The 13604-nt window shown below is 37.2% G+C and overlaps 1 protein-coding gene across 2 annotated transcripts in view; it reads left to right on the top strand.

The window, feature by feature from the left end:
• nphp4 (nephronophthisis 4) overlaps positions 1-13604 on the top strand; it is a 168038-nt gene that overhangs the window by 108840 nt on the left and 45594 nt on the right. For both annotated transcript variants that reach the window (XM_044117171.1, XM_044117160.1), the window contains one exon: positions 2446-2633. In XM_044117171.1, the coding sequence (XP_043973106.1) occupies positions 2446-2633 (188 nt within the window). The remainder of the gene's footprint in view (positions 1-2445; positions 2634-13604) is intronic.

Here is a 13604-nt window from a genome sequence, read left to right as displayed (position 1 = left end):
TTGATATCATTAACATTGTATTGAAGAAATATATATATATATATATATATATATATATATATATATATATATATATGTATATATACAAATTTTTTTCCTTGTCTTTAAATTTCCAACCTCAATGTTATGCAATAGACTAACTAAATGTGTTAATCGGATTATAATAATATCTGGAAAACACAAGATTTTAAAATTGTTCACAAGAAAAAAATCTTAAAAGTGTGGAGGACATTAATATTCAGCTCCATTTAAGCATCAGTGCAATTGATTCCCTTCAGTGAAGAGCTCAAGAGACCTATAGTGACTCTGGAGTAGATAAATAATTACTCTTTGTGTAGAATAATTTCTCATCATAAAGCTAAATACAGAGCAATCCTGGAAGAAAACCTGTCGATTGTTCCAAGACTTTAGACCTGGGTAGATATTCTCATTTCAGAAGCAAACATCCCTAAACATACACCAAACGCGACAATGACGTTGCTCAGTTTCAAGCGTATCCGTTGTTTAGAATTACAGTCAAAGTCCAAACCTAATTTTAAAATGTGGGGAATCACTTGGAAATTTGCTCCCCAATCCAATCTGTCTGATCCCGTGTGTTGAATGAAATGAAATGACACGTCAGTGTTAAAGTAGAGAGGTACATTATAAAAGACTTTCAGTTGTAATTTCCACAAAAAGTGGTTCCATAAAATCCAGACCCAAGGTGGGCAAAGACAAATGTTTGTGAGTTTTCGTTTTTGTACAAATATGTTAAACATTCTCACTCTCCTTCCACGTCACAAGAATGTAGTGCTTTTTGTTGGTCAATTCAGTTCTTTGAAGTGGGTAAAAATGTGAATAGTTTTACAAGGTTGTGTTTTTCTGTAGCCTTTTACAATGTGAAATGTTGGTTAAAAAAAAAAAAAGTCACTCCCCGAGAGCCAATGTGGAGTTCTGCAAATTCTCAGCCGTCCGCTGTATTATTGAGACTGTTCCAGTTTGTTGGTATTGTGCAAATTAAAACTCATGATAAAGTTTAACGTCCTTAGATTTACACTAGGACCAAACCAAAATACCTATAAAAAGTATGACTAATGCAAAAAATCTTGAAGCTTGGTACAATAAATTTTGTAGCTGTGTTATTTGGTAAAAACCTATTATATAGCTCAAAGACAACCTATTTCCCTGTTGTTGTGAGCGCAGTCAGGGTTAGATTCCATAAAGACTCGCAATTTAATCACATCCGCACTGCAGGCAAGGTGAGAAATTTTGATTCCGGTATTGTTAAAGTATAACAGTATAACCGTTTAAAGCCTGTGGGTAAGTTCCAGTATTCTCACATAAAAAGCTGAAGATGGTGCAACAAAACACAGTATGGATTTCTGTCTGAGATTTAATGACGCGCTGGTAAGAAAGCTGATTTAATTCTTCAACTTCTTTTTCAAAGCAGTCTGGAGTGCTACCTGAACCCACACACTCAAGCTTACAGTTAATTGCAGATCTGTGTGCTTCTCTGTTGAGTGGGGCGAGGGTGGGTTAGCTACCTCATAATTATGACAAACAGGTATGGCAGGCGTTAGTTGTTACTGTGCCGCAGTATCATTGAGACAAGTTAGGAGGCTGCTGCCAAACGTAATTTTCTTCTTGTCTCAGGTTTTATGATTATCAATCGCATCTTTCAACAGGATGCATCTCCACTCTGGTTCTGCTTTTACAATGAAGCATAGTGACCAATTGTCAACAAGCCTGTCTTTGGATTATCTTCCACTTTAAACTGTGATGCTCTAACCACCTGTTTAGTTTCAGTGCTGCTTCCTGCTTTACTTTTTTCTTTTAAAAATAATTATTAAAGCATAAATCTTTTTCTATTCATCAGCTGAAGCAGCTGAGCTTTTTTCCTGAGTGTATTTTTATTTTATTTTTTTCAACAATTCACTGCTTAAGGTTGCTTTTTGCAAGCTCACTGGGAGTCTTTTTGGGTAAAACTTAATATTGAAGTGTTGCATTGAAAATTTGCAACAGTGTGTGAAATTGCACTCAGAGGGGGAGGCATTTGTGTGAAAAGCAATACAAACTGCTGGGATTTTCTTAGTCTCAAAGGCCTCTTTTTCCTGAATGTGATTCTTTCAAAACAAAGGAAAGATTTCATTTGTATGAACTTGAATGGAGGTGTATTTATGCACCGGCTTCTGAACACTACTTCCTCTTTTCCGTTGCACAAAAGCTTCCTGTGATAAGATTTTAAAACCATTTTTATTTAATGTTTTTTTCTTGGAACTCTTTTATAAACCATTTTCTGAAATACAGTTTACTCTTAGTAGTATATGCTAGTAGTATATGCTATTTTTTTCATATAGTTTTTGTCAAAAATAACTTTTTTATAACTCGGGAATCCATCACATCTGATTACAACCTATTTTTTTTACACGTTTTAAAATATTTCACATGTTTTTGTTCTTTTTGCAGAGTACCAGGAGCAGGAGTTGAAAGTGACTGGCCTCGCGACATCTATGTTACCTTCCAGTTTTATCGCTTTCCCCCTGTCACCTCACAGCAACTTAAGCTGTTGACCAGCGATAAGGTTCGACCCAAAGCTAATGAGGCACTTCCTTGTGTCTTAGCCACTATCAACAAAGACGGATCTGTTAATACTGGTGAGGCTAACAGGCTGAAAACGTGATTTATTCTTCCTCATTGTTGTCTACATGTATTTTTATGGAGGTCTTTCAGGTCAAGATTGGCGATTTTGATTTCATAGGTTTTGTCAAAATATCTTCATGTAATTTTGTGATAGTGCTTTTTATGATGTAAATACTGGCTGTTTTACCTTACCATAAAAAAACAACTCTCAGTCCCGGCTCATAATAGGTCAAACTCTTGCGTAATCCCTGACAATGATTAAAAGATTACCATTTTCACTTTCCTTGTTTCCATTGTGCAATAATATCCTCAAACTGTAACCATGTTCAGTGGTGCTTTGAGGTTTATGCAATGCTCCAACACTTCTCCTTCAGTCAGCTGAGTGAAGTCTGAGTCTGTTCATGTAGTAGCTAATGAAATGGAGGAGATGTTACAGCTTCTGACAGAGTGTGATATTGAGCACACAAATGACCCTCCCCCTCCCCTTTCCGCATTATCCTCAAACTCATACACCTACCGATGTCTCCATTCCCAAGACACTCTCCAGTCCAGCTCAGTCAATATTTCCCTGTCTATTTATATTCACCTGATCATCTACAGACAAATGCTCGACTGCTGAGCTTTTTCTTCCTTGTCTTAGGAAATAACCTCGAAGGTTGTGATTTAACAAGATGCTAATTTGTTTTTTTTTTGTCTCCTCAGATGTCAATTTCTGATATCTTTGTTCTCAGCTGCTTTATTTTATTGGCTGCAAAAATAACTTTTTATTTGAAAATGGCTGAGCCTAACTCTAATAAACAAATGTATATAAGATTCTGGAAAATGGCAGAATAAAATGAAAATATTGCAATGTTCTTCTTCGATCTGATGCCTTTGAGTAAACTACACAAGCAACTGAGAAAAGAAGAATTCACAAAAAGACATTATAGAAAATCTTACACTCTTTCTTCTATGTTGAGTGATATTTTCCGACTCACTGCCAGAGGGATTCCTGCGTAAAGCCCAGTCCATCTGGAGTCCAGAGCTTTGTGTTCAGAGATGCTATCCCCTCTGGATATTGTTTCGAAAGCTATCAGAATTGAATCGGACATCTAAAACAATTTTTAGTCATTTAAAGTTTTCAGAAAAAGTAAATAAAACTACATATTGGTTACTCTTTACTTAAAAGTAAAAACTTTAAGCATTATTACCTTCATTTAAATGTGGGTATGTTCCTCCCTAAATCATTTATATACTTGATCCCTAAATCACTTTTTGTCATTGAGTTTATAAATGTACTTCACTGGTTCTGATCTGACAATTTTACACATTGGCCGTTGTTTGTTACTGCGCAATAGCCAGCCCCGCCCTCTCCTCACAACTCCTCGGGCTGACTACTGAACCAGTTCTCTGTCTAACAGGTCCGGAGAATCTCTAAGACCTGGGTCTTACCCTGAACAAGATCTATAAGAGATAATCTATTTAAACTGGTGGCGAAAGGGATTCGTCTAGCTCTGACTACCTTCTGTCCAGAAGTTATGACCCTTCCCAGTTAAGGAACAATCAACCGAGTAGCCTTCACAGCTGCATAGTTCCAATAACCACTTCTGTTAACGGTAGTTCCCTTTCTAAAATTGTAACGTGCACTTGGTAACGGCTAGATAATATTTAGTGACTAGGATTCAAATCACAGGGTCATTATTTTACTCTCACCAAAGGAAAGTCTGAAGCCACCACATTACTAGAATCATGTATACTGAATTTACTATAAATAGAAGAACTTTAATTCAAATGACTCAATTAATTTCAATGTCCACAACCTAATCAGAATTTTTAAGATATATGTATTTATTAAGCAAGCTTTAGCAGGGAAAATGACAGGCATACAGAATTTACTTGTGATTACCATACAAAGAAAATCAATATAGTTTAGATCAATTCAACCTTTACCTAACAACCTCCCTACACTGTCATCTATCAAATAAGGCTTTGGGGTGTGGCACAACTCATACCCATCGATGGTATCGGATCTTGGCAACAGGAGTCCTTGTAGTCCTTGGTCAGAGTCTTTGACTTTGAATCATAAATCCTCTTTGGAACCGAAACAAAATGAACTGTCTGCTTCATCCAGAACAGCCCTTAGTCGATCCTGTGACTTTTGTTCAGTTCCCCAAGTCTGTTGCGATGTGGTTTTGAGATCGCTGGGTCGAGTGCAGAGTTTAGAAATCCAATGAGGAACCAAGGCAGTGGGTCGGTGGATCTCGCCCTTTGGTCCGGCGTGAGGAGCTCCGTTGTCCTCCTTGTGAGGCGCTTTTCTTGGTTCCAGGGCGTAGTCCTCTGCTGGTCTTCTTACCACACTTGTGTAGAGTCTCAGCGCCGGCGACGAAGAACATCGTATCACCTCGGTCTCACATTTTTATACGTTTCTGCACTTGTGGGCATGTACCCCAGATAGAGAGAGAGAGAGCAGGGGTGCTGCTTGCGTTGCCGCCTCTACACTCAGGCCCCAACCGTTGTGGGAGATTGCACACCACTCTGGTGACATTCGTGACTTGGGTCATATTGACCCTGTTGCGAGATAACGTGCTTTTGACACCTGCGACTATTGGAAACTTTCTCAAGTGGCAGGCATACTTGTGACCTGGCAGTTGCACAACTAAACCCACTCTCATGTTCTGACATTTGCAGTTTGCACCCACCTCAGCCTTCCTTCTCTTTCTTTGATTCTATACTTTTATCCATATAATTAACTTTAATCAATAAAGTTTGTTTTATATAAAACATCAATTCATTACATTAGATTATTTGATTTTGGTTCATCGTTACAGAAAACATACTAAAATACAGAGATTACACATTAAGCAATCACTATTAATCAACACACAAAGCTGTAGCAGTCTCCTAGGCATTTTTATAGAAAAAACATCTGTAAGCACATCCTCATGACTGCGCAACCAGGCCCCAACTCTTAGCTCAGGCCTTCGCCCTGGTTACTGTTGAAGGTTGCGAAATAATGCACCTGTGACACTTGTGACCTGGGTCACTTTGACCCAGGCACGTAGGACACGACTCCCTTTCTGAGAAAAGGAGCAACTGCATCCTCCTAACTCACATCTTCGCACCGAGAGTTTCTAAAGTCGCACCCACTCACATCTTTTGCTCAACAAACTGTTTCCAAATAAGGTGTTGACCTTCTCTGCTCTCCTGTTAGTTCCTCTTTCTCCTTAACCTTTCACCTACAATCTACCTCCAACACATCAGTGATCTTTAATTGCAGTTACACCTTTGACACCATTTCAAGTTCAGAGTAAAATCACATTTATAACATTTCAAGTTCAGAGTAAAAATCACATTTATAACTTCTTTTACTTCTCTGATTTATCATTCTTTATAATGTTATGATAACCATAATTTATCAGTTACTCTTATTATAATCTTAATGTGAGTTATTACAAATGTTTTCTGTAAAGAAACCAAGAATAATTCATGATTCTTATTATTTGATATCAAAGTTACAGTTACTTGTTTTACTTGTAAGAGTTCCCACTAATGTAAGTGTAAGTGTAAGTATTATTACAAGTAAACCAATATTAATATAAGTATTTTACTTTGAATCTTATCCAATTACTCACAATATTTAGATTTCTTTCTTTAAAACTTTCATGCTAAGTAATAGTCTGAACTATTTTTATAAATCTGCAGGCTGGAAACTTACTTCCTCTTTTTCCAGGAAACTGCTTTTCCTGTTTCATGACTCTCTCTGTCTTGACTATGATTTCTTATGATTAGATAGAAAAAAGTAGAATTAAAGCAAAGTTTGCAGGAGACAGAAACAACACACACAACCAAATTGATTTTATTGACATTTAAGTCTAATGTTGGGTCTAGATTTTACTTGAATAATTAATTTTAAAGATAACTTTATTTATTGTTACTGTTAAACTAAAATCTCCAGCATGGGGAAGTGGGATGATCTCGGATTTTCTTGACACCGTATAATTGAGATTCTTCTCTAAGGCCTTTTTTGATTTCGTATCCTTTTATGCAATGTTATCTGCTGTTGTTTCCAGGACTTTTTTTTTTTACGGAGATCAAGTTTTGTTTTTTTTGTACTTTTTTTACAAGCATGAAACTTTTTATTCAGTCATTTGCTGACAGCCAACATAGACATATAGTTAGTTCTCAGAATAGCCATAAGTAATCTCCTGCTGAAATGACTCCTCCTTATTTAACAAATCACTTACTGCACACAATATCAGTGATTATTCAGTATATTAGAGTATATAAAACCATCTGTATTTGAATTATCTCTAAGAAAATAACATCATTCTTAACATAATTCATTTTCTCACTAATTTACGTTAATTTTTTATTCATGTTGAAATTTCTGTGAAAGATTACAATTTGAAGTTAGGCTTATGGATAAGGATTTATATTCATAACCTAGACGATTCTGTTTTTTAGGTATACTACATTGCATGTGAACACCTGTGGAATTCAGCGTCCAAAGACTGAGTGCATTTCCTTCGACTGTCTCTATATGTGAAAGAGAAATATTTAGAGTGAGATGAGAAGAGAATCGGAGGAAAACTGGATCAAGGTTTTCTTCTTTTAGTTCTATATTTAAAAGCTATTCAAGTTGAAATCGCATGTCAAACTTAAAGAAAGAACATGACAGAAGCAATCAAACTTCAAAATGATTCCTAGAATTGAGCTGGTTCAACTTGGAGAAAACTGTCTACCTGTGAAAAATACAAGGATTTCAAACAAGACAGCAAGTTGTTGAGATGTTTCCGACTCCTTCACAGATTCAAATTGGAGATTAGAGTTGAGATATCAGCCATGACATTTTGCATCATTGACCCTCTTGTCTTTAAAATAGCTCTTACATTCTGGAGCATAGAATGGATCCTCGAATCATGTCCTGTGATATGATACTATCAGTCGAAGGTAAAACCAAAAGCAGCTTTGAAAAGATGGTTTCATTTATTTTGAGAAAAAAAACTATCTAAGCCAATGTAACCCCCTTTTTTAAAAAAGGAATTCACTCCCTTTATGTCATGAATGAACTATGAGGAGCCACATTTACTTGGAAACCTGAATTTAATTTCCCAATACTTCCAAACCCGTTGAATCAAGAAAGTACTTAAAAGAACCGGACAACATGAAGGAGGTTGAAAGATCTCAAAAGGCAAAACAAGATGCTCCGACTTCAGGAAATTTACGAAGGAATGAGAAACAAATTAGTTGACAACCAATCAAAATTATTCCAAGAGCACATTGACTCTCTCAGGCCACAATGGACATGAGTAAAGACTGGATCCATGCCAAGTTTACTTCTGAATTCAAAGGCCTTTCTTACATTTACCAATAAGTCTCCTTAAACTGTTGTGAAAATATGGACTGAGGAAAAATTTGACCTCATCATCACATCTGGTGTAAATGTAGCAAAGCATCTCATAAAACGAGCGTCATACAAACAGTTGAACACTGTTGTGCTCATAAGCTTAAAGCACAACAGCGTTAGACAGCAAGTCAAATAGCTAAAGCACGCTGGCAAATCTAAACCTCTGAATAGCTGCAAAAAAACAACAAACATCATCATTTCGGTGTGGTCTAATCGAAGTCTTAATTTAAATCCAATTGAGATGCTATGAAATGACCATAAAGAGGTTGTTCATCCTCAGACCCTGCAATGTGGCTGAATTTTAAATATTCTGCATGGAGCAGAGGGCTGGAATTACTCCACAGCGATGTAAAGCTCATTGTCAGTCATCATAAAAGTTTGATGGCCCGTGCTGCTGCTAAAGGTGGCAAAGCCAGTGTTTAGCTTTAGGTGGCAACTGCTACTGGCCGGGTTGGTTTGGACAGCTTTTTATCTTTATTAATGAAATTATTTTAAAATGATATTTTGTGTTTAATTTGGTTAACTTTATGTGATATAAAATTTGGTCTGATGATATGAGACACTTAAATGGCGACTATTTTGCAGCTTACCGTTTTTGCTTCCTTCAGTTTCTACTATGTTCCCTCAGAGCTGTTTAAAGTCTAAGTGGGTTAAAAAGTTTGCAGCCACTGTTGAGGAATAACAATCCCAGTTATTATATATTATGTTTGCTTGGCCAAAATAATATAAGTCTTAATGGTAGGTAGTAAAAACATTGACCATCTAGGTTTCATAGTTATCAAGCTAACCATTTAAACGATCAATGCTTCTTAACTCCTCATAGTGTACATGCTTATTATTTTTGGATTCATTTAGATCACAGGACACAATGTTAAATAAATAATTTGCAACAACTGGAAATGAAATTTTGTTACAGTAATGTATTATAAACTGTACCCAGATAGACTGATGTATAAAGGGTTTTATTTCAGAGGTAGAAATAAAAGGATTCCTCAGCATGTCCCTCATAGCTGATTTTTTTTTCTGATCTTGAAGGCGTGTTTGGAGCTTTTTGCTTCTTTCTTTTTTACCCTTGTGGGAAATTCAGATTGAAACAAAGCCAGCTTGAGCCACAGACAATGTACCAACCGAAGAGGCATTATATATAACCAGCTGGCCTTGTGTGTACATGTGTTGTACACACAAGGCCAGTCAGACTAAATGAAAATTCACAACAGTATTTGTTTTGTTTTTTTTTCCCTTAGGATTTGTAAAACTGTGAGATGTGTGTAAATATTCATTAAAAAGAACAAATTTTTACTAATTGAAACCAAACATTAGATGATCTGTTCTGTAATAGATAAGTTTGTCTTGTTGGAGAAACAAGGTCTTTTGGTCAAAGGGTAACTTGGACATCAGTAATCACTGATACCATCTAAAGTGCAGTAAAATCAGAATCCTGCAGCTTAAAACTGCCTCACCTTTGTAAAAGAAGAAATGTGATAAATCTTTAGTTGCGAGTACAACTGGGTGAGACAGACCAGTTTTTATGTATTGCAGTTTTAGTGTTTCTATTTTTCTGGTTTAGCTTTGTCACAACAGTTATTTAAAATGGATATTTGTTTGCAAGAACTGAGAGCTTGATTTGTTGTTTGGTATTCACTCCACTGAGTCAATACTTCAGCTCCTTCTGCAGGAATTACAGCGTCAAGGCTCCTGTGTTATTCTTCTATAAATTTTGTAGATCTTGCCTTAGGATTTTTGGATGCCGTTTAAAGCAAACCTGCTTCATATTCTTCACAGTGAAGAGTAGATGTGTAGCTAAATGGGTTTAAGCTAGATGCTTTCAAGGTGCGTTTTCATAAACCTCTTGGGTGTTGATTTAGGGTTATTGTCATATTGAAAAATTTCATCTCTGCCTAATTGTTTTTTGGAAGACTGAAGCATGTTTTTCTTTCATTCAGTAACTTGTTTGGAATTAATTTCTATTTTCCTGACCTTTGGTGATGGCAAACATAGCTGCAAGAGATCATATCTCTTGGGTGATATTAAAAGACCGGTCTGTTTGTTCTCAAATTGAAGCCAGTCTTGTCAAGTTTTAAAATATTTCCTTTAGTACTGATACCTAACAAAAGCCAAGGGATTTTCTTTATTTCCCCCAAACTATTCCTACATTCTTGTCTCGTTTTGTTGGATCGAGTACCATGGAGTCTTATGTTGTATTGAATGAATTGTTTTATAAATTAAGATACATCGGATATTCCTAAATCAAAGCCTTCTGTAGAAGTCACATGTAAATCTCAAAGCTTAAGAATATCATGAAAAAAATGTTTTTTGTTACTCATTTCAGAAAATGAAGCTCATATCTTATGTAGATTATTTCTACATAGTGAAATATTTAGGTATAATAGAAAAGTTTCATAAGAAAACTTTTTTTTATTTTTATGCCTCAGAGGTAACAAAAGCCAGTATTTCAGACAATTTGAATCTTAAATAAAATTAGTAAAATTGATATTTAAGCTAAAATGTCAGACTTCTAGAAGGTGTGTCCATTTTGATAAACACAATTTCGTTGGACCTCTTTATGCATGAATTACTGAATAATCCAAGTGATTTTGAAAAGTACGTCTTAAGAAATCACTTGATACAGGACAAACCTGCAAGAAAATTTGTAAGAGGCTGCAAAAGATGGGAGACTTTTCAACAGGACAAGAATCCTGAACAACTGTAACTACAGCATAATTATCCATCCATCTATCCATCTTCTTCCGCTTATCCGGGGTCGGGTCGCGGGGGTAGCAGCTTCAGAAGGGAGGCCCAGACTTCCCTCTCCCCAGCCACTTCTTCCAGCTCCTCCGGAGGAATCCCAAGGCGTTCCCAGGCCAGCTGAGAGACATAGTCCCTCCAACGTGTCCTAGGTCTTCCCCGGGGTCTCCTCCCGGTGGGACGTGCCCGGAACACCTCACCAGGGAGGCGTCCAGGAGGCATCCTGACCAGATGCCAGAGCCACCTCAACTGGCCCCTCTCGATGTGAAGGAGCAGCGGCTCTATTCTGAGTCCCTCCCGGATGACTGAGCTTCTCACCCTATCTCTAAGGGAGAGCCCAGACATTTTGGCCGCTTGTATCCGCGATCTCGTTCTTTCGGTCATGACCCAAAGCTCATTACCATAGATGAGGGTGGGAATGTAGATCAACGGGTAAATCGAGAGCTTCGCTTTTTGGCTCAGCTCTCTCTTCACCACAACGGAACGGTACAGCTCCCGCTCCCTTCTTCCCTCATTCGTGAACAAGATCCCGAGATACTTGAACTCCTCCACTTGGGGCAGGACACCCCCCCTGACCCGGAGAAGGCACTCTACCCTTTTCCGGCTCAAGACCATGGCCTCGGATTTGGAGGCACTGATCCTCATCCCAGCCGCTTCACACTCGGCTGCGAACCACTCCAACAAGAGCTGCAGATCACGTCCCAGCATAATAATTTAAATCTAAAATTATTCATGTGTAAGAATGGCCCAGTTAAAATCCAGACCAAAATCCATCTTACAAACTGTAGGAAGGCTTGCAAATGTATTAAAAGAGTAATTTCTAAACTCTTTTAATAATAGCTACTGCTTTGTGTCGGTCTATTGCATGAAACGTCAATAAAATACATAATATTTGTGGTTTGAATGTAAAAAACTATTAGTTTCTGAGGTATATGCTTTTTGGGTTTCTGGTTCAGAAATTACAGATTCCTTTAATGACATGTTAAATTAATTTGCTAAAACAAAAGAAAATAAATAAAAGGTTACCCTTAAGAGTTCAAAATAACCTTGTTCAAGGTTAAAATTTTTATCCAAGCCATTTTGAGTGCAATTTTCTAATATTTTTATATTTTTACAAATAAAATCCTAAAGCATATCGGTCCAAAGAAATAAGTACCTCTTGTTAAAGCAGTGTACACTTTTCCTTGCCTCTGCATGTTTCTAGGTTTAGCTTTATGCTGGGGCTTGCATCAGTCTCAAGAACTCTAAGTACGCACTCTGCATCCACACTATTTTCTTAGCCTGGAGCCTTCACCGTCTTGTTAGGCTTGTTGATCCCCAGCAGGATTTTCAACCCGGGCGAGCGTGCTGTGCAAACACCAAACAGGCCATCCAGGTTAGGGGGACGTCTGCTGGGTGCCGCTCCTTGTCGGCAGACCTTGCTGCACACATGCAACCCCCTGGGCCAGATCTGTCAGCTCTTCCTGTTTCTGAGCAGAGACAGCTCATCCTGTCTCACTCTCACGCTCTCCCTCTGAGATCTTATTGCTACTCGTTTACAGCACGCAAACCAAGAGCATGCTGGGAGAATCATTACTCCAAGTGGAGCGAGAGAGGAGCCAGGTGGTTTGGTGAGAAAAATGTAGATTGGAGGAGTGAAGAAAGGAAAGGGTTTAAAGGAGCAAGATTTTATGTAATAATATTGTCTATCTTGTAAAAAATTCATAATCCTCTAAGCAAATGTATTTTTGTAAAACAAGCAAGATAGCTCTTGTGCGCTGTTGGGATATTACCGGCTCTGTTTAGCTGTATCTAAACCAAACGTTTATATCATCACAACCTTAATTCAACAGTTTCTGTCTCAAAACAAATTAAATCAGGTATTATTAGTTTCTTTCTGAGGGGACAGAACATAACTATAACTTTTGTTATTGAAGCTAAAAACCAAATGTTACATGTGTATAAGGTTGCACAGTCATGTTCACAAAGGACATGACATTGATATTCTTTTCTCTGACAAATTATACTACCTAAAAAGATAAGGAAACTGTACCATTTTAACTTTTTTAACTCCAGAAAATGTTATCAATTTAAATTTGCATTGTTTTGCTTAGTGGTGTGTCTAGATTAAAAATAATAACTATTTCCTTGAAGACTTACTGAGCCATCCTTTCTTGCACTTTAACACTAAGCAATTGTTTCAGTGTGGCAAACTCTGTAGAGGAAGCCCTTCTGTCCCTCTTCCTCATGGGTTGTTATTATTACTCCCCTCTGTAGGAGTGAAGACATTTCAAGGCTCACAGCTGAACCGTAACCCACTAAATGTGCTCTCTAACAAGGGAGACATCGCTCTGCAGAAACACATGCAGGAGGGTCCTCGCAGAGAGCTTTCTGAGGGATCTGCAGAGAAGCACTTTCTGTTCTTTTTGCAATTTTGTGGAGAAGAAATGGAACATTCTTGTCTAGTACCTTAAATACATACTCTATGTGCTGTAGGTAGATATAAGAAATCCAATCCAAGTATCTAGAAACTTGTAAAGGAGAGTAAATTCTATCAAATGTTTTTTTGTTTGTTTGTTTGTTGTTTTTTTTTTTACGTGCCTGAAAAAAAAAGAAAATGAAAATGGTTGCGATTTTGATTCTATATCACCCAGGAAAGAAGCTGCATCTCATATTAGAATTTATTTCCCTATAGATACCTTTGCTACACTGACACTTATATTTTATTACACAAAATCTTGCGCAACGCGAGTTTCAAGCATGAAAGCTCTGTTTTTATTAAGATCACTTTAAGTCTCATTGTCATCATAAATGCTGTCTTAGGGAGAGAAGTTGCTCTTAAGCAGGATTTTGCTAATATTAAGCAAAGACGGGA

Source organism: Gambusia affinis, linkage group LG01 (assembly GCF_019740435.1).
Source record: "Gambusia affinis linkage group LG01, SWU_Gaff_1.0, whole genome shotgun sequence".
Lineage (NCBI taxonomy): Eukaryota > Metazoa > Chordata > Actinopteri > Cyprinodontiformes > Poeciliidae > Gambusia > Gambusia affinis.
This window is presented reverse-complemented; position numbering and strand designations above follow the sequence as displayed.